At 42.0% G+C, this 20964-nt stretch overlaps 10 protein-coding genes across 10 annotated transcripts; 6 read left to right on the forward strand and 4 right to left on the reverse strand. All coding sequences in view use genetic code 12, as the record gives it.

The window, feature by feature from the left end:
- Positions 1-807: 807 nt before the first annotated feature.
- On the forward strand, positions 808-1587 carry PICST_20073 (predicted protein; the record flags this gene model as incomplete). Its single annotated transcript, XM_001384024.1, has 1 exon — positions 808-1587. A coding segment is annotated over one exon (780 nt), but the record flags the coding sequence as incomplete, so codon positions are not given.
- Positions 1588-1814: 227 nt separating this feature from the next.
- Positions 1815-3676, reverse strand: PICST_72079 (predicted protein). The gene has a single exon (XM_001384361.1). The coding sequence runs from the start codon at positions 3397-3399 to the stop codon at positions 1885-1887; it is 1515 nt and encodes a 504-aa protein (XP_001384398.2). The 5' UTR covers positions 3400-3676; the 3' UTR covers positions 1815-1884.
- A 907-nt stretch (positions 3677-4583) lies between these two features.
- Positions 4584-6542, reverse strand: PICST_31331 (predicted protein; the record flags this gene model as incomplete). Its single annotated transcript, XM_001384362.1, has 1 exon — positions 4584-6542. One exon carries the CDS (start codon positions 6540-6542, stop codon positions 4584-4586), a length of 1959 nt encoding a protein of 652 aa, XP_001384399.2.
- Positions 6543-7297: 755 nt separating this feature from the next.
- On the forward strand, positions 7298-9647 carry YPO7 (Fe-S oxidoreductase). Its single transcript, XM_001384025.1, has 2 exons — positions 7298-7388; positions 7548-9647. The coding sequence occupies exons 1-2, from the start codon at positions 7314-7316 to the stop codon at positions 9597-9599; spliced, it is 2127 nt and encodes a 708-aa protein (XP_001384062.2). The 5' UTR covers positions 7298-7313; the 3' UTR covers positions 9600-9647.
- A 276-nt stretch (positions 9648-9923) lies between these two features.
- Positions 9924-11407, forward strand: ALG2 (mannosyltransferase). The gene has a single exon (XM_001384026.1). It carries the CDS (start codon positions 9963-9965, stop codon positions 11337-11339), a length of 1377 nt encoding a protein of 458 aa, XP_001384063.2. The 5' UTR covers positions 9924-9962; the 3' UTR covers positions 11340-11407.
- A 38-nt stretch (positions 11408-11445) lies between these two features.
- On the reverse strand, positions 11446-12717 carry PICST_45166 (predicted protein; the record flags this gene model as incomplete). The annotated part of the gene is made up of 2 exons (XM_001384363.1): positions 11446-11815; positions 11939-12717. Coding segments are annotated over 2 exons (1149 nt in total), but the record flags the coding sequence as incomplete, so codon positions are not given.
- A 2384-nt stretch (positions 12718-15101) lies between these two features.
- SAR1 (GTP-binding protein) lies at positions 15102-16225 on the forward strand. The gene is made up of 2 exons (XM_001384027.1): positions 15102-15122; positions 15541-16225. The coding sequence occupies exons 1-2, from the start codon at positions 15104-15106 to the stop codon at positions 16092-16094; spliced, it is 573 nt and encodes a 190-aa protein (XP_001384064.1). The 5' UTR covers positions 15102-15103; the 3' UTR covers positions 16095-16225.
- A 170-nt stretch (positions 16226-16395) lies between these two features.
- On the forward strand, positions 16396-18542 carry PICST_77411 (predicted protein). The gene is made up of 2 exons (XM_001384028.1): positions 16396-17320; positions 17351-18542. The coding sequence occupies exons 1-2, from the start codon at positions 16444-16446 to the stop codon at positions 18433-18435; spliced, it is 1962 nt and encodes a 653-aa protein (XP_001384065.1). The 5' UTR covers positions 16396-16443; the 3' UTR covers positions 18436-18542.
- A 37-nt stretch (positions 18543-18579) lies between these two features.
- On the reverse strand, positions 18580-19389 carry PICST_89215 (60S ribosomal protein L1). Its single transcript, XM_001384364.1, has one exon. It carries the CDS (start codon positions 19335-19337, stop codon positions 18684-18686), a length of 654 nt encoding a protein of 217 aa, XP_001384401.1. The 5' UTR covers positions 19338-19389; the 3' UTR covers positions 18580-18683.
- A 354-nt stretch (positions 19390-19743) lies between these two features.
- Positions 19744-20935, forward strand: PICST_83107 (predicted protein; the record flags this gene model as incomplete). The annotated part of the gene is made up of 2 exons (XM_001384029.1): positions 19744-20444; positions 20481-20935. The coding sequence occupies exons 1-2, from the start codon at positions 19826-19828 to the stop codon at positions 20933-20935; spliced, it is 1074 nt and encodes a 357-aa protein (XP_001384066.2). The 5' UTR covers positions 19744-19825.
- Positions 20936-20964: the final 29 nt, after the last annotated feature.

Below are 20964 nucleotides of genomic sequence, written 5' to 3' on the forward strand. Positions count from 1 at the left end.
CATCGCAGCCTGGCTCCAAAATGCAGGAACTCTACCAGCTGCCATCACATGTTGTACTTCACGTGCAGCAGGTAGTCCGCGGCTCAATACAATAACAATAATATCTACCATTTCTACAATTTCAGATTTCACTGGTCTCAATCTACTTTCAAGTCCCTGAAACATCGATCACACTCTCGCCCAATCATGACACAGCTTCCGGGATCCTCGGCGTCGACTTCTACGGCCAACATGCTGTCGGCGTCGCTTTCCTTCAATCTGGCGTCCTCACATCAGCTCAAGAGTATCGAATCGCGGTTGGATCTTCTTTCCGAATCGCTTTCCAAGTCTTCCTCGCTTTTCAACAAAGCACACATCACCAAAGTCACAGCCCCGGCTGCAAATGCCCATAGCAGTGTATTTTCGTCGTTATCAAACTCATTGACTTCATCTACTACTGCATTTCTCCAATCCACAGACAGCTCCAATTATGTACGAAAGCCGTTGACTAAAGTATCGCTAAATACTATTGATAGCACAAGCACCAAAATTGCAAAGCCAAAGATGAAAAGGTCATTATATAGACTGCCTGGCTCCAAAACTAATAGATCCAAGTCTACTACGTATACAAGCAATTCTATACCAAAACCAGCAAATGGAAGAATAAGTTCAACGAATCCAGCAGCAAATACAAATACGAACATCAATCCAAACTCAATTCCCATACAAAAGGCATCTACATCTAGCACAACTTCAAATACATCATCTACTCCAGGACCATCTTCTTCGACAACAAAACCAGCTGATAGCCTGTTATCGCTTCAGGACTTTGAGCTAGGTCGTATTCTCGGTAAAGGAAAGCTAGGCAAAGTATACTGCGCCAAACATAAACAGTCCGGTTATGTAGTAGCGCTCAAGGTGATGTCCAAAAACGATTTGGTCAGTCTCAAGCTCGAGAAAAACTTCCGCCGTGAGATCGAGATCCAGTCTAATGTGTTCCATGAGAAGATCTCTCGGCTTTACGGCTACTTCCACGATCACAAAAATGTGTATCTCATTCTTGAGTACTCAGTTCATGGTGAATTGTACCAGCATCTTAAAGAACAAAAGAGATTTTCAAACACAACAGCACTGCATTATATCTATCAAGTGGCCCAGGCACTCGACTACTTGCATTCGAAGAATGTCATCCATCGTGACATCAAGCCAGAGAATATTTTACTTTCACTTAATAACTGTATCAAGCTCAGTGATTTCGGCTGGTCCGTAAAACAAAACGCCTCGCGTAAAAAGCGACTAACCATCTGTGGAACGCTCGATTATTTACCTCCAGAAATGATTGAATCACGGGAACACGATTTCTACGTAGATATCTGGTCACTTGGTATTCTTTGCTACGAGTTCCTTGTAGGTAAACCACCGTTTGAAGAAACCGATAAAAATGCCACTTACCGTCGTATCGTCAAAGTAGATTTGCGATTCCCTGACTATGTTGATGAAGATGCCAAAGACTTGATCATCAAGTTGCTACAGAAGTCGCCCAGCAGTCGGATGTCGTTGCAGGAGGTGTTTGAGCATCCGTGGATTATAAAAAACAAACCATACTGGCCACTATAATTGGATAGAAACATGGAGCTAACATTGCTATAGAAAGAATAACAATGAATAGTTGTAGTATACATTATATATTGTCATTGCAAAGTACAGAATACACATGGTACACCAAATGGTGTCATAGCATATGGTATACTACTTAGTAAATAGTATTGAGCGTAATAGTTCAATATCCTTCTTTAATTTTATACACCATATATCACACTTTCTCTACAACCCAATCATACTATAATCATACACTCCTATACAAATACAATTGTGGACTAATACTACATTCGTGACACCCAACAACTACAGCTGAACACGAGGCTGCTGTTGCTGAGATAATTGTTGCTGCTGTTGTTGCTGTTGAAGAGCACGAGCCTGTCTCTGTCTCAACAAATGCAACTGCGCCTGTTGCTGCTGCTGGTACTTGGCCAACTGCTGCTGGAACGCCTGTTGTTGCATAGAGTTGTGTTGCGCCGTCATCAAGATGGCTTTCAGAGGAGCTCGCACCTGGTACATTTCGCCAGGAATTGCACTGAACGACTGTGTGGGAGAGTCGGTGTTGGCAGCAGGGGCATCGACGTTGATTAAAGCACAACGGCCTTGGAGTCCACCTATAGAACCAGAGATAGCCTGGTTAGCCAAGGTTTGCTCTGTAGACTGGCCTCCGGAAGCCTGAGTACTCTGCTGGTTGTTCTGGTTAATTATGAGCGAATTGGCATAGAATTCTCTTGCAGCCAAGAACCGGTGACGATGTCTTACAGGTAAGATTATCTTACGTTCTAGCGGCATGGGGTTATTCTTGGATAATCCCTCAAGCACCAAATGCGTTTCTTCGTCGGGATCAAGAACCTTGTTATAGTTAGTACTTGTGTCCCCATGATCATCTGCCCCTTCACCGTGAAATGCTGCGTTTTCACGCCTTTGAGCGGCCAAAGCGTTGCTAGCAGCAATCTTGGCCTGGTTCCGTTTCTGGTACTGTTGCAAGAGCACATCGTATGGAGCACTTCTGCCGATAACGGCTCTTTTGGCTCCCATGGAGTGGGTCTTACAAGTTAAGGAACGAGCACAGAAGCCACCAGACGGAAGCGGAACTCCACACTGCTTCTCTACATCTACGGGACCCTTGGGCTTGGCTGCGGTTTTTGGCTTGGGCTGTTTCTTCTTCTTAGAGCCGGCAGTCGAAGAAACGTTGGAACCGGGCTCTTTCTTCTCAGCAGCAGCCGCTGCAGCCGCTGCAGCATTAGCTGCTTCCTTTTCTCTTTGAGTCTGCGACTTCTTATACTTCTTCTTGGGTCTAGCACTGTTATTCGTAGCTGAACCAGCAGCCAGAAGAGGAGTTCCGGGCACTGGGGTCGAATTCCGTGATGAGTCCACTGACAGTGGGTCGAGATCTAGAAGTGCGTTTGCATTGTTCCTAGCTCTCTTACGTTTGGTACCTGCTGACGTAGTTCCAGCATCGCTGGCGTCGCTGGCAGGCTCTACGATTTGTTTTTTATGTTTCATTTCTACGCACCGAGAGTAATGGCCTCGGAGACTTGCCTCGCCAATCGGACGTTGGCACAGATGGCAGATCTTGTAGCGAACGTTCTGGGCCAAGTAACTAGAGTCTGGCTGCGAAAGGGCAATGTAGCTCAGGTGGACAGCTGAGTCTTGTGTGGCGAGGTCCGGGTTACGATGGGCTTCGATGCGCTTTTCCAAGTACACGCCAAACTCCTTCCACACCGGTTTTTTTTCTGTGCTATTGGAGACTTCTGAAAGGTTGTTGAGAGATGCGACCGTAGCTAATGTGATCACTTGTTGCGAGCGCGTGGTGGACATTCTCTTGTTGGTGGTGGCGGGGCTACTTGGGCTGGTGGAGAGTAGCAGGTGTTGTATTGGTAATGGGGGTGATTGTGGGAGTATATTGCGGTTCTGGTACAATAATTCCGAAGTTTTGGGGGTTAGTGGTGATTCTTCAATTAGATGTGGTTCCTGATTTTTCGCAGTTAGATTTCAATCTCAACCTACCGAAAAAAAGTTGGTGATAATTCTGAGTTAAAACTGTGAATGAAACAGGTAGTGTCCCAAGTATGACAATGCGGTGGTATGGAAGAAGGGTGGTGTGTATCAGAGCCGATGGTGATTACAGGTATCAGACAGCAAGCGAATAGAACCGGACGTGAACTCAGCCGGATTCTGGTGGAGAAGAGAATAAGGGAAGATAGAGGATGAATCCATTTGAGAATTTGTGTTGACTTCTGGGATTATGTCGGCTATGTACAGGAACTGATACGAATCAGTATAAACTCTTAACAAATAAATATAGAAATTATAATTCATTTTCATTTTCAATTGTGTTTATATTTATGTTTTATTCATAATTATAGTTGATATTTACTCCATATTTGTATCAGATTTATTTCATATTCATACTAATATTGATATTTGTATATTTTGATATTCGTTTCCGTCTACCTCGATACCATTGTTCATTACTTTCATATTCATATTCACATACAAATATTGATATTCAAAATGCTCCGTCGTCCCGCTACCACCATCAAACTCACACCCGAGGATATTCTCGAGTATGACGATTCGCTTGCCCAACAACAGCAACCACAGGTACAACAAAACACTTCGTTCTCTCACGAGCAACTTCTCCAGGAACAAATCAACAACTCCACCAACGAAATCGTGCCACCATACAAGCCTACAGAGCAACAACCAACAAGAGATGATCGCATAGGAGTGAACCAGAATAATAATTAGGATGAAAATTGCATTTATTTCGGGCTTTTGGTGAAGAATATGAAATAAGGATGATATCATTTACGAGGTTCATAGAAGTGACCGAATGCCTAAGAATCTCACGATGAGGTAGTAACCATAACAGTGTGGATAAACATAACAAACCAGAGAAAGCAACAAAGCAAAAGCAAACATATGTTAATAATTAAGTTATCAGCAATAGAAAACAGTAAACGAAACAAGAGGATTAAAGACCTTTACATTAGAAGGTTCTAAGGATCTGGTAGAATATGGAGCGTACGGCCCCGGTCTTGAATGGGTGGAATCTGTGAGCTTCTCGCCTTGATCGTATGTTGACCATGGATATTTTTAAAGTGTCTGAAGTAAGACAAGAGCTTGTTTTTCTTTCCTTCCCAACATCCAAATTCCACCATATCGAAACACAAGGGGCACATCAAGGCTTCTACTTGTCGTTCTCTGCCAGATGGAGTGTGCTCCTGGTTATTCCTACTGCTATTCTTCTTCAACTTGTAAGATCCAAAATAGAGCCCATCAGGCGTGAGATAACCGTTGGAGAACACTCCGTGTTCCAATGTCAAATGAGACAAGTAACTCGAGTTCTTGAACGGAAGGAATCTCACTTCTTCGCAATAGGGACACAAACCACTCTTGCTCGCCATAACCAACCTACTATCGGGACCAACTTCAAACCTTAGGTACTGTGGCTCGTAGGGCATATCTAACGAATATTTGCTACTAGTTTTGTAGACAATATTGCTAATGGAATTGTGTAACTCATCGATTTCCCTGTCGTACTTAGTTCTCTGATGGATACATGATGAGGCTGACAATTCTTTTGTCTCTGTGTATAGCTTAATAAGTGTTGCGTCGGTTATCTGACTTTCATGAGCACCAGGGGCAACATACACGTTCGCCAATGCTAAGTGACCTTCGATTTTGTTGGTGATTTTTCCAGTGTAGTTTCCGTAGTCAATATTACAGTTGAGACATGAAACACTCTCGGGCGAAATGGAAATGCTGATCTTAGCCAAGGGCAGAACCCTGAATCTGGAATTTCCGACTTCCATAGTTTCTCTGTCTACCTCAGATTCTCTGACTTGGTCACTATGTCTGACTACTTCGAAGTAGCTGGCAACTTCGCCTTGGCTAGCTACCTCAGTAAAACTGGGACCTTTGCTATCCAAAGAATTCATCGAATTTAGTGTACTTCTGGAGCTTCTTGAACTTCTGGAACTCCTTAGAGGGTTGCTTTCGTCAAATACCATTGCAGGGGAAGTAGAAAGGCTGAAGGAGCTGCTCAGCGAGTTATTCGTACGGGGTTGTAAGTTTGCATCAGTATGATCTTTTGTTTCGAGCTGGAAATGAACCGTAGGAGCAACTGCTCTTGAAGATCCTTGACTGCTAGTGGGGACATTGAAGATTGGTATGTTTTTTGCTACTGTTGTGGCTTGTGGGTATATGAGGAGAGAATATTGAGCAAAGTCGTCTGGATCTGGAATCAGTTCTTCTATTTTTGGAATATGAAATTCGGGCTGATCACTCTCAGAAAACGGGTAGTTTGCAGCATGATTTTGCCTTGCAGTTTCATCCAAGTTCCCAAGAATAAGACTACTACTTGAAGATGGGATAGGGTCTTGCAATGCCACATCATACGAGTAGAAGTCCTGCAAAGAGGTACTTGATTCGTAAGTAGGTTGTTGCCATTGGGAAATCTCTCTTCCTGTCTCATCCGTGACGGTAATCCTTGGAGTATCTTGAGTTTGGTGACTGACTAAGTGAGGAAATCCATTTTCGCTTTGATTTTGATCCTGGAAGTTAGTTCCATAAGTACCATTAGTATCGAAATTATTATTGGTATTGTTATTGCTAACTTTGTAGTTCACAAGTTGTTCGATTTCTGTAGAGCTCATCATTGACAATGCTTCTGTCTGGGGTGTCGAGTCAGCTAATTGCGAGTTGGAGTCTTCTATCTGAAACTTGGAGTCGTTTATCAGAATTGCGTTTGCGATCTGAATGAACGAGTTGTAGTCGTTGTCAAGGTATAATAGATAATTAGCTAATTCCACATCTTCAGAGTTTGGAAGTACATCAGTCGAGAATATCTGTGTGAATTCTGGATCATGGCTGTAAGCTTCTACATGCGTTTGGTCGTAAAATGCAGAAATCTGGTCTCGATCACTGGAAGCAGTTTGATTGAAGTTCATGTTCATCGTATATTTAGCGAGCGTCTTGCTGATATTTGATCTGAAGTTTTTGATAATATTGGTTGAACTTTCTGAAAAGCAAGAAATGTGATATTTCAACGGTTTTCTGGTCTATTTAAAGGATCCATGATAATCTGGAATGCCAGAATCACTTCTGGCATACCTGAAAGGGAAAGTATATAGATTCGAAGTAAAGCTTCCTTTTCCAGCACAGCATATTATATTGAATAGTAAAACCTCAAGCTGAAAATATCATCATTTTTAAGGAAAGCATAGCATTGAGTTGCCATGAATTGAATTTTACGCTTGTAACTCTGCTTAAATTCAGTCACAGTTTTCGCTGTTACCAATAGAGTTACTACTATCTCTCGGTTTTTAGGTATGCTCTAACAACTATTGGGTAACTTTACGAAGTGGCTCTTTTTCTTTCCTAAGAAATAAAACTTGCCTTCTACTTAGACTTACTTCGTTTTAGAAGTATCCAGTTATATTTTTCAGGATTTCCATAAAGCAAATCTCTTTCTGACCAGCTTTCCTCTTGGGTCATAAATGATTGCAAAATAGACCAATGGCTGCAACACTTTTGCAAACGCGCCTGCACGCAATCGATTTTTAATTTCTTCTTCACGTGATCTCTTCCATTACCAATTTTTTTCACTATGTGAAGGTCCTCTTTGCATAGAAAACTGGAGTAGTAATAAATTTTAGGAATTTTTCAGCAGTTCCAAAATTGAAAACACTCAATAATTTCGTCTTTGAAGTCTCTCTAGTACCATTATGGGGGCAGGATCAGGTTTATTAGTAGTTTGTGGAGTGGTCCATGCTATTTCGGGTGGACGAATCTCGCTCTTAGTAGCAGCCATCGCACTCTACATCTTGTATAATTTAGAGAAGAGTTCTAGATCCATCAGTTCCAAGAATGAGCCACCAAATCCAACCAAAAAGTCGATTTTGAAGATGGTCACCAAGCCAAAATCGGCAGCAGATCAGAATAAGGAATTACTGAAAAAGAGTGAATCTCCAATCTATGCAGTTGATTTCACATCTACTTCCTTTACTCCTAGTGGAACCTCTGTGATTCCTAAAAGAGAAGTCAGAACCACCAGAGCAAAAAGAACTCCCAAGGTGTTTAAAAAAGCCATGCCAGTCAAGAGCATTGTCGAGCCAACTATGACAAAGTCAGAAGTGAAGCTTTTGGAGTCGCAAATCTATATTTTCTATACTTCGTTAACTGGCTCTTCTCAGAGAGTAGCGACTGCTTTGAAAGAAAAGCTTGAAGGCTTGGAAGACTTGCAGAACGAACCCAAGTTGATGAGTCTTGATGATGATGTCGACGATCTTGAAGAATACTTCTTGAAAACTCCAGATAACGGGGCTACCAAGAACATCTACTTGTTGGTTTTGCCATCTTATGAGACCGATTCTCCTATTGACTATTTCCTTGAGCATTTGAAGGATACTTACCAGGATTTCAGAGTCGACAAATACCCTATGAGGACGTTATTGGGTTTTGCTATTTTGGGTTTGGGAGACTCAGAATCGTGGAGTGGAGACAAATTCTGCTATCAAGCCAAATTGGCTGATAGATGGATGGGTAAATTGGGAGGAAGAAGGTTGTTCCCCGTAGGTGAAGTTTGTATGAAATACGAAGGAGAACCCAAAGCCCACGAATGGATCCAGAATTTTGCTTCACTCATGGTGGATGACGAGCCATTCTATATAGATGAAGGAGAAGACGACATTGATGACAGTGACAAGGAAGACAGCGAGGGAAATAGTGATGATGCAGACACCCTTGTAGACGTCGAAGATATGGGAAATATAATAAGGAAATCTGGAACGAAGGGATTGTCTGAAACTGAAACCAAAGAAATGGTAGCTAAAGATTCACCCACTTACAAGTCCTTAACTAAGCAGGGGTACACCATTGTAGGATCCCATTCTGGAGTCAAAATCTGCAGATGGACCAAGAGTGCCTTAAGAGGGAGAGGCTCTTGCTATAAGTTTGCATTCTACGGCATCAAGTCACATTTGTGTATGGAAACAACTCCTTCCCTTGCTTGTTCCAACAAGTGTGTCTTCTGCTGGAGACACGGTACTAACCCAGTAGCCAAACTGAACTGGAGATGGGTATTGGATCCACCAGAAAAGGTCATGGAAGGTGCCTTACAGGGCCACTACCAGAAGATCAAACAGATGAGAGGTGTGCCTGGGATTCAAATGGACAGATTCCAGGAAGCATTCCAGGTCAAACACTGTGCACTTTCTCTTGTGGGAGAACCTATATTCTACCCTCATATCAACGAATTCGTAGGTATGTTACATGAAAAGCACATTTCCTCTTTTCTTGTTTGTAACGCTCAGCATCCAGACAACCTTGCTAAGTTGTCTAAGGTGACGCAGTTGTACGTTAGTATAGACGCGCCAACTAAGACCGACTTGAGAAAGGTAGATCGCCCTTTGAACAGTGACTTCTGGGAACGGTTGATGTCGTGCTTGGATATCTTAAGAACTGTCCAGAGTCACCAGCGTACTGTTTTCAGATTGACGTTAGTCAAGGGTTTCAACATGAACGACATTGAGAGTTACGCCGATATGGTTGAAAGAGCCCGTCCATCACAGATCGAAATTAAGGGTGCAACTTTCTGTGGTTCTTCCACCGGAAACGGAAATCCATTGACTATGCAAAACATTCCATTCTATGACGAGTGTAAGGAGTTTGTTATCAACTTGAGCAACGAATTGCAATCCAGAGGCCTCAACTATGATATCGCTGCTGAGCATGCCCATTCCTGTTGTATCTTGATGGCAGACACCAAGTTCAAGATCAACGGAAAATGGCATACCCACATCGACTATCCTAAGTTCTTTGAGCTTCTTGAAAGTGGAAAGGATTTTGTCGACTTGGACTATGTTAGGGAGACGCCAGATTGGGCTGTGTGGGGATCCGACGAAGCTGGTTTCAATCCTGAAGACACTAAGTACGACAGAAAGACCGAAAAGTTGAAGAAGAAATTGGAGAGAGAGGAACAGGCTAGAAAGGTCATTGAACAGACAGAATAACTAATTGTACAGGGCATTATAGATATGGAAAATATAAATTACTACAATAAAGCACGTAGAAAGATTGAACTTTTTGATGGTAAAATTATTCCAAGGGTACATTGTAATCAACTTTATTAACCTATCCAAGAGCATGTCTCATACATTGTCTCTTATACTGTCTCATTTGGAATCCTATGCCATATAAGGAGAAGAATTAGCTGCGAAATCTTGTGTATTGCTGCTCCCTGCATACTACCGCAGTCTACGATAGTAAATGAATGAATTGATCTGCCTCTATTTAATTTCAGCGAACACTTGTTTTCCTTGACAAGCCCTTCTCCACGACTTTACATTCTTGCTGTTCATCTCTAACGCGTCACCATGGCCAAGAAGATCGCCTTTGTGCATCCGGATCTTGGAATTGGAGGAGCCGAGCGATTGGTAGTGGATGCTGCTGTAGGACTCCAGAACATCGAAGACAATGAAGTGATAGTATTCACATCTCATTGCGACAGGAGCCACTGCTTTGAGGAGGTCAGCAACGGCACTTTGGCTGTCAAAGTGTTTGGTGACTTTCTTCCAACCCATTTGTTCAAGAAGTTCCATATTTTGTGTGCCATACTCAGACAGTTGTACCTCACTTGTCGATTGATAGCCACTGGAGAAATCAGCCAGTACGACTATTTCATTGTGGACCAATTGTCGTTCTGTATTCCTATCTTGAAACTTTTCAGTCCGGACTCAACAAAAGTGTTGTTTTACTGCCATTTTCCAGACCAATTGTTGGCGAAAAAGGGTGGATTTCTTAAGAAGTTGTACAGATTACCGTTTGATGCCATAGAAGAATGGACCACAGGCTACAGCGATAGAATTGTAGTAAATTCCAACTTTACCAAGGGAATATTCCACCAAACATTCACCCATTTGAACGCAATGGATCCAGGGGTAATATACCCATGTGTAGATACCAATGTGAAGCCAGACGATGTAGCTGATGTGGAAGTGACAAGCTTCTTCAAAGGCAATAGATATTTCTTGTCAATCAACCGTTTTGAACGGAAGAAGAATATCGAATTGGCCATAAAGGCATTTGCCAAGTCGAAGAAGTTGATCCACGGCAAAAGCAAACCTCGCTTGGTAATTGCTGGAGGGTATGATGTGAGAGTTCTTGAGAATGTAGAGTACCTCAATGAGCTCAGCAAGCTTTGTGATTCTTTGAAATTGACCAGTTTCACTATCAGAGGCAAATTGATTGTCATGCCTCCTGCCACTGACATTTTATTCTTGCCGTCGATCAGATCGTCGTTGAAGACAGCCTTGATCAAGAATGCCGAGTTGTTGCTCTACACTCCAGCTTTCGAACATTTCGGTATAGTACCTGTAGAGAGTATGTTGCTAAAAACACCCGTGTTGGCTGTAAACAACGGAGGTCCTTTAGAGTCTGTAGTCAATTTTGACTTTACCAACACTGAGGAAGCTACAGGTTTCACAGAAGAGCCAAATCATGAAAAATGGGCCAAAATCATGATTAAGTATTACAACGATTTGTCACCTGAAACTAAGGCTGTCATTGGTGAAAATGGCTACGAGAGAGTATTAGCCAAATTTTCAAGAGACCAGACCAGTCAGGCATTCATGGACAATTTGAGGGCCTGTGACTCTGCTCCTAGACTGGGACTCTTATACATAGTTGTCAGATTTTGGCAGATTGTGCTTCTAGTGATAATTGCAGCACTTGCCGTGTTATACTATTCATAAGCTAGCTACTACATTTGGTTATCATTATAAATATTATTATTAGTAGTAGAATGTATGAATCTATTTACAATCATTATCATTATATCCAAAGACCTTACGTTAGATCTTACTTGAAGACGTCCTTGATAGCCTTCCAGATATGCAATTTACCATCCTGGGTTTCTGTTATTGTTGAATCTGTTCCACTGTTACTTCCGGTTCCTTGGCTCGTTTCTTCACCAAACAAGTTGAGAAAGCCACCGGTATTTCTTTCAAAGGATTGTACGTTTTTCTTTGTGCGATTTTGGTCATACCAAGCAGCAACCAAAGTTGGGAACTTGTCCACAACCCTGTCGTAGGAGGCTCTGATTTCGTTAACAGGAACCAACTTGAACTTGTGCAAATTCGAAGAGGGGCACTGTAAATTGTATGTCCGTATAGTGCTGTTAAGTAATTTCATTCTTTCTTCGAGGTATTCCATATCAGAAGATCGAAGGCTAGAAGTATCAAATCGATGTGGTTTGATGCGAACTTCAAAGGCACTCACTATACTACTGACATTGGCTGTTGTTGCATGAACTGTGGCCGAAATGGGCGAATCGTTCATGATCCAGTTGAACCAAATCTGATCCAACTCTGCCCTGAGTCGAATGCAATTACTATTTATAGACTGCTGTGAATCTATCCATGGAGGCAAAACGTCGTTAATATTTAGAACCTGGTTCATGAAGTAGTTGGAGTCTGTACAATTCTTCAAATGTTCACTGTTCAACGGTTTGCCTCTTACGTGCTTCATTTCTGGGCTATCGAATAGCCCTGTTTGTTGGTTGATCGAAGCATTGATACGGTTACTGGCCATACTTCCTACAAGATCAATACTAGGCGACGCAGAGTTGATCAACATAGAAGGACCTAAAAGCCGTTCCTTGTACAAGTCTCTGAAATTGTCTTCTTCTTCGTCAGGTTCATTCCCTTGTTTCTCTTTATTCAACAAATACTCTAAACTTGAACTTTTGGCTCCTTCCACCTTCTGTTTCAAAGTAGGAGGCGGAGTGAAGATCTTATTGGAATTGATATGGGCAGATCCTACTCTGATAGCCTTGGGCTTCAGATCTACTATCATACGTAAATTAGCATCTTCGTTAGACTCGGTCCCTTTCCAAGGAACAGCAGTCGAAATATCTTTGGCATGTTTATTGTGTGTTAAGAGAGGCTCGCTCTTAATATACGACATTGCTTCTTTAATCCTCTGGTCAGAATCATTGGGAGCTCCAGTGCCTTTGTCATAATTTTGAAAAATTCGCAGAAGCGTAGGGTCAGAATTCACTAGTGACGAATCCATACCTCCAGATGCCATTTTCTCCTCGAGAATCTGTGTGAACCTCTCGGCCAATGCTGAATTGTCTATCTGGGTCGCAACTTCATCTCCAGGTTTTTCAGTCTCTGTAGAAGTGTCGGGCTTTTGAGCAGCCAGCCCTGACGAATAAGCTCGAGAACAATAAAGTTTGGCACTTCTACTCAGAATGAATGCTTCTTTTACTGCCAGTCGTAGCAACATTATTCTCCTATTTGTAAGTGGAAGAACGAAGCAAACGAAGTTCGATAGCGTAATCGGACTTCATTTCCATTGGAGCCTAATATTCCGCGCTACCACACACGACATTATTGGGTGCAATATTACTTTCACATCTACTAATAAAGGTTATAACTGAAACTGAATTGGAACATATAAACAATAGAATAGAAATCTTCACCAGCAAAGACGAACTAACAAAAGAATATGCGCGAAGAAATGAAACGATGAACCAATCATCTAATGCAAAGGGTATAACAAAAAAGATAGCATTCTAGAGCCCGTGATGGGTAAAAGGGGTATTCACAAGGCGTAGAAGATCAAGACTCCAGACCCGAGAACAATGACAGTCAACAAGAGGAGTTTCATGACGAAGCAAAAGACATCTTCCTTCTTACCTCCCGCACTTATGATAAGCTGCTTCTCGATATCAATATCCTCCATCAACTTGATCTTGCCGTATTTATTGTAATTATCTGTAGCAGGATAATGGCTGACATTGGAAGTATCCAGCTGCACAAGATTTGACAATGTGGCTGAATCTACGGAGTCCAAGGAGCTTACAGAGTTGGAATGAGTTCTAGAACCATTTGGGGAGTATTTGATAGCAGGAAACTCTGTATGCAGCTGGAGGAGATTTGCAACCGTGGGAAAATGGGAGGCAGAAGCAGATCTTGCCCGCGTGATACCTGGAAGGGTTGTTGAAGCGGACTTTTCTAGGGTCATTGGATGAAACGACACGGAAACTCGATGTGGAGCAACATTTCCTGGCCTGGATCCATTACTGTGATTAGCCAAAGCTGGTGTACTTTTAGATATCAACTGTGGCTGTTGGATTTGGAGCTTATAAGCAGCCGCGGCATTGGTGCTGGCCGTGTTATTTTCGTGGTTGTTGACCATTCTGATAGCAATTTGTGGTCTGCTCTATCTAAACGTTCTTATCTTAAGTATTGTGCTATGAACACAAAGCGAAAATGAGATAAATGAGAAAAAGATACCGGGTATTCGATCAATATTGGCTCTGAACCAGGCAAGAAGTGAAATGTTCTAGGGCATGTAAGACAGCCTAATGTATGGTAATATCTTCTAGAAGCAGTTTGCTCTGCTTCATATAGAAAGATCCTAACGGCCACCTGGTGACAGTTCCAGGACTGTGGGGATATTTATATTTGTGAGTATACGCTATCCGTGTGCAGGATTCTCGTATTTGTTAGTCATGGAACAACTTCCAGATCGGGGATGAAATGAGAGTTGATTGAGATACTTGACTCCCGTAATCATATAGTGGCCTCTCTTCGGTCACATATCTGATGGGAAGGCGTCCTCATTTGAGGCGTCTCTTTTGAACGAACTTTTTCGCAAGTCTGGGGCTGTTTCCATGGGCTCTCTCAGAGATCGTGGCCCTTGTCCATTCTCATAACTACCGATCAGTCTCACATTTACTGCGGGGAAGTCACTATCTGCCTCATACAAATGCCGTGCGCTGACATCAACTAATAACAGCTGAAACGGGAACCACTACAGCCATAATTGGTATACACCAAAGAGCATTACCTAAGCAGACTGTCAGAATTAGAGCCATTCCAAGGCTACTTAGGGTAGACAATCTTTGCACCTTATACTCTAATGGCCCTAAGCAACCGTGCACGTGACTTTCTTGAATTGCACCCAGTTGTCTAGCTGGGAGGTTTTAGGAAGGCAGTTTAGGTGACACAAGCTATCAGATAGGATAACAGTCACTATGTTGACATATTCCGTCTAAGCTGGCTCATCGCTGCAAAAGCGGTAATGTAATAGCTTGAAATATGGAATATACTTGCTATCTTATTTCTCTCTTATCTTGGTATAACCAATTTTTATTCTTTTTCTAATATTTCGCAGCTATTTCACACTAATAGAAACTGAGTGCCAAACAGTCCACAGGTAAAATACCGCCAAATTTGTATACAAAGACAAAATCACTTTACTGAACCAAATTCCCATCACCTTGACATTTCCTCTTCAACTTTCGTATTATATCATTGCACCTCATAAAGCCCATTCACCTGCTCTCTCAAAATGTCTCTGCCTCTGTTAAACCAAAAATTCAACCCTGCACACAATCAATCTGCGAATGTCGTTGAGATTACGTATACAAATCATCCAATGGTTTCTTGTGACTTTCGTCGTAGCTTACGCCACTGCTATTAATACAGAAACATCTCATATCGTCATGTGGTTATTCGATTGGTGTAAGTATCGTTTGGGAGAGCATGGGCCAGTTTTTCTCAGAGATTTCTGTTGAAGGCGAGCTCACTGAGACCGTTCAATGTGAACAAGGATCGGATAGGATGAGACCATGGAAAACATGATATTCTTCAGTAAAGTAAAAGATACGGGGATTTGAAACATTTCAGAACTAGGAGATGCCTGGAAATGGTATCCGATAGTAGAAGTAGATATACTAGAGGGATATCGGTAGAATCGAATAGTCATTGCTGGCGTTTCTCGAACTTTTCACTCATAAAGTCAACTATCTGAAGATCAACAACAATTTTCACAAGATGAATGTTCGTAGTCGTCTAACCACCGTAACATCACCATATATCATGTTTGTCATCTCCATCGATTGTTTACTGTCTTAACTATACAACATACTAACATTTGCAGTCCAAGACGTGTTATCGTCGTTAGGTTTGTGGAACAAACACGCAAAGTTGCTCTTCTTGGGTTTGGACAACGCCGGAAAGACCACCCTTTTGCACATGTTGAAGAACGACAGATTGGCCACCTTACAGCCAACCTTGCACCCTACCTCTGAAGAGTTGGCTATTGGCTCTGTACGTTTCACTACTTTCGATTTGGGTGGACATCAACAGGCTCGTCGTTTGTGGAAGGACTACTTCCCAGAAGTCAATGGTATTGTCTTCTTGGTTGATGCTGCTGATCCAGAAAGATTCGCTGAGTCCAAGGCTGAATTGGAGTCTTTGTTCAAGATCGAAGAGTTGAGTCATGTGCCATTCTTGATCTTGGGTAACAAGATCGACGTTCCTACAGCCGTCGGAGAAATGGAGTTGAAGTCCGCTTTGGGCTTGTACAATACCACCGGTAAGGACACCGGCAAGTTACCAGAAGGCTCCAGACCCATTGAAGTGTACATGGTCTCCGTAGTGATGAGATCCGGCTATGGAGAGGGTTTCAAGTGGTTGTCGCAATACATCTAGACTGTGCGCTGCCCTTAATCGTGTGAGCTTTAGTAACATTACCGTCGTATCCGTCGCACCGTAGATTACTACTTCAATCTTATTGTTAGTACATATTATTGTTTAATACTATATATACATCATCTAGATAGATATCCAGCATAGATATGGTATGGAGAATGATACCATATTGTATCACATGACTTGTGGCACTGGGCTCACATCTCCTAGCAAAAATTTATTGAGATGCCTGATTTTTTTTGCATAGAAAAAAGGTCAACTATGGTGCTTAATAATTTCCTAATACAAAATACAGATTGGACATTCTTTCACCACTTTTTCAATATTTCCATAAATATAGTACCTCGTCATGGAAGGAATGAATAAAGGTGCACTCCATCCGGAGGCCAAGAAATGGAAAGCTCCAAAAGGTCCAAAGCCCGTGCATCACAAGAACAAAAATGTCATAGGATTAGGCAGAACCATTGCCAACCAGAGAAGAATGGAAAACCAGATTGAAGTGTTACCTGACGGAGAAATGCGTTTTACAACTGACAAGAAGGAGGCTAATTGGGTCAAGTTGAGATCTGTCACACAGGAAAACTCTTTGGATGAGTTTTTAAACACAGCACAGTTGGCTGATACAGACTTCACTGCTGAGAAGCAGCAGCAAGTCAAGATTATCAAAGTGGGAAACACCTCAATAGTAAACCAAAGTGGATTATTGACCCAAGAAGAGATGATCGAGATGCGTAAGAAGCATCAACTTTTCGAAAACAAGTTGACCATCCCCAGAAGACCCAAATGGAGCAAGGACCAGTCCAAGTTGCAGATCGACAGACAGGAGAACTTGTCGTTTTTGAGCTGGAGAAGAGATCTTGCCACCTTGACAGAGAATAACGAGTTGTTGTTGACACCATTTGAGAGAAATATTGAAGTGTGGAAGCAATTGTGGAGAGTTGTTGAAAGATGTGATTTGGTAGTACAGATTGTAGACGCCAGAAATCCTCTTTTCTTCCGTTCCACTGACTTGGAAAAATACGTACACAGCTTGAGTGATCCCGAGACACAACATACCAAGAAGAACTTGTTGTTGGTCAACAAGGCCGATATGTTAACCAGAGATCAGAGAGTCGCATGGGCAGAATACTTCAGAGCAAGATCCATAAACTATGTCTTTTTCTCAGCAGCCAAGGCTAACGAGTTGTTGGAAAAAGAAAAAGAAGAGTTGGAAAGATTGAACAACAGTTTAGCTATTGGAGTTCCTGCTGCTGCAGTGCACGAAGCTGATAACGAGAAAGAATTAGTAGAAGATGAAGACGAGGAAGAAGCTATAAGGATTTTGAAGATCGAAGAACTTGAGCAATTATTCTTGACAGAAGCTCCAGAATTTGATGACCCGGACTTCCCAGATAGAAAGCTTCAGATTGGATTGGTGGGGTACCCCAATGTCGGTAAATCTTCTACCATCAACGCTTTGGTAGGCTCCAAGAAAGTGTCAGTTTCTGCCACACCGGGTAAGACTAAGCATTTTCAAACCATCAACTTATCTCCAGAAGTAGTTTTGTGCGATTGTCCAGGTTTGGTTTTCCCTAACTTTGCATACTCTAATGGAGAATTGGTGTGTAATGGTGTTTTGCCCATTGACCAGTTGAGAGAACACGTCCCTCCTGTTTCATTGGTAACACAAAGAATTCCCAAGTACTACCTTGAGGCGGTTTACGGTATCCATATTCCCATCCAAAAGAAGGAAGATGGTGGTGATGGGTATCCTACTGCCCGTGAGTTATTGAATGCATACGCCAGAGCCAGGGGGTATATGACTCAAGGGTTTGGGTCTGCTGATGAACCTAGAGCTGCTAGATACATCTTGAAGGATTACGTAAATGGTAAGTTGTTGTATGTAAACCCACCTCCCAGAAGAATCTCAGATTCCGAATGGGACATTCCTACAGTAGACGAAGGCAGAGACTTCAACAAGGGCATCTATACTTTGAGAAGTTTACCCGAAACCAGACAGCAACAGATCATTACAGCTATGGCACATAAGAATATTCCCGTTGATGAGTTCAGCTTGGCCGAGGATTTGTCAAAGTTGAATTTTTCGATGCATATTGGTGAAGAAAGGTCCAAAGAAGGTGAAGCTGGTGCAAAAACGTTATTCTATGGTGGAAAGCAGGCTGCTCTTGAGAGCGCTGGTGATGACTTGGATAGAGAGTTTTTCAAGATGAACAATGTTGAAGGTAAATTGAACACTCCCTTCCATACTAAGGCTGTTGAGAATAGTAAAGGAAGTGGTGGTAAGAAGCACAACAAGAAGAACAAAAAGCAGGACAAGAAGTTGAGAGTGGTTGGATATTAATCCATGTTAGCATTTAATAGCATACGACAAATAAATGATCTACATTCATAAAGTATATATAATCTGCAAGAGGCATAATCTTACGAATAACAGAAATCACATTTCTTATAGTACATGACATTAACGTACTCTTTACAATTAATTGACAATTCAAGTATTATTATTATGCAAAGTACATAGAATCTAACCTAAATAGATCATTTTTGTTTTCGAATTTCCTAATAGACACCTACACTAAAGTGGCACGATTAGTAGATTCTGAAAGATGGACCCATGGTGGACTTGATGACCAAGGAACCGACGTTTTGCCAGTTCTTCTTCAACAAGGAGACCAAGAAGTTAGCAGCCATCATGATTTGGTTAACCAAGATGTCTTCGTCCATTTCGACGTTACCGACGGCAACAGCCAAACACAAGACCTTCTTCAATTGGAATCTGATGGTGGACTTGACGTCTTGGATCTTACCGTACAAGTCATCGTTGTGGGAGACTGGGGTTGGGAACTTACCGGCCTTGGACAAAGTTGGACCCAACAATCTTGGGATTTGCTTGATCAAAACTTCGGAAGCGATGAAGGCGTTGTACTTCTTGGCCAACTTCTTGATCAACTTCTTGTTCTTGTTCAACTTCTTCAAGTCTTCAACAGACATGGCTTCAGCACCAACGGACTTAGCTCTGTCGACATCGAAGGCATCACCGAAGATACAGAGAGTCATGTTTGGTCTTGGGACTTGAGGCAACTTCAAGGTACCAGAGAAACGCTTGTCTCTTTGAGGGTCGTAGTTCTTCAAACCGACTTGCAATTCGACGGTTTCCAAGAAGTTTCTCTTCTTGGTTTCGGTGGAGTATTCCAACAACTTGTGCACGTTTTCACGGACGTGGGAACTGGTGATCTTAGACATGATTATCTATGTGATTTCGTCTCCCAAAGGTATTTGGTAAAGTAAACTGATTCGACGAGGATAAAGAAAAAGAAGAGAATATATTTAGAAGTAGTATTAGCGATTGAAAAATATACCTGAGATGCGACTATGGAGAGAAAATTTTCAGAACCAGAATGAGTGAGAAAATCACGTGATTGTGTGTTGCTAGGGCTTAAGCCCTAGATCTAATGCACAAAAAGGTGGTTTGCGAAATGCGACATCTGCTGCATGTGACAATGTCGCAGTTTTCTCTCATCAATATTGAATAACGCGTCTCCATACTTGATCACGTGATAATATCGAATTCTTATCATATTGTATGAATAGACGTATTTGGATAGCACTCTTTATATTCAATATTCAGCTATAGTCCCCAATAGTCCGGTCAATACAGATACTCAGCTTAGCTACCTGTACCGGCTGCTTCACAAGAACTTCTGATAGGAAGAACTGATCACATCTCACAAATGATAATACGATCGTCTTCGTTTAAGCCATTCGAGACAACTTTAGTCTCTGGATCTTTACTATTCCGAAAATGGTTCAGTTACACTCTACACCCAGCTGCACGAGGAGCAGATGTTGGTCCAGAAAGAGTCAAGAATCCAAACTCGTCCAAGAAACCCTCTCGGCAGGAAAAAATAGACACTATCAATATGGCTATGCAATCGAAGTTGTACAAGATAGACAGCGAGTGCAATGTGTTCAACGACAAGGTCAAGAAGGTCATTGATCTTGGCTATGTCCCGGGAAACTGGATGCTGTATGCGAAATTTCGAATGTGCCAAATTCACAAGCTTGAAGAAGAAGAGTTCAAGGACAAATGTCATATCTTGGGTTTTGACTTGCTTTTTTCGACCCCTCCACTAGGAGTATCCACTATCCAGGGTAATATCTTCTCCAGGATGGCTCACAAAAATATCGTCAATCATTTCAAAGAAATCGCTCTACGCGAGCACCATCTGAAGCTCCGAATGAAGGTTCAGGAAAATGACGAATTCCAGAACTCATATTACGTCAAGGAACAGAACGATGTAGTTTTGGAAGCGGAGATAGAAGAACTTAGCAAAAGTCTTAATTCTCTTAGTTTGGCCCATAGGTCAACACAAGAAGTTGAAGAAGAACAGAATAAAAGAGAAAAATTACTCGAAGGCCTCGAATATCGAGCAGATTTAATCTTGTCTGATTTGTCTAGGCCATTCATGCAACAGGGAGGCTTTTTCAATCACACACAATCTCGTCCATACTTGCGTTTCAATGTTAACCCAGGCTTGAACAATCCACTTCTAGACCCCCTCAAATCGTCCATTGATATGTCGGATGCCACACTCTTATTGTCGTGTAACGCTTTACGACCTGACGGTACACTTGTCTTGAGATTATCCAAGGCAGATCCAAATGATATCCAGATAGAATTGTTGGAATCAAGATTGAGTGAAGTCTTCAATAAAGTGAAGACTTGGACGGCTGCAGGCTCCAACGAAGTAAGTAAACACCAGGAATTGGTGTATGTATGCTCTGGAAAGAAAAACGATTCAGAGTATGATATCAACAACATATTTCACTTCAAACTGTAGTACACTATATTGTAAATAAATTAGATAGA

This window comes from Scheffersomyces stipitis, chromosome 4 (assembly GCF_000209165.1).
Source record: "Scheffersomyces stipitis CBS 6054 chromosome 4, complete sequence".
NCBI lineage: Eukaryota > Fungi > Ascomycota > Pichiomycetes > Serinales > Debaryomycetaceae > Scheffersomyces > Scheffersomyces stipitis.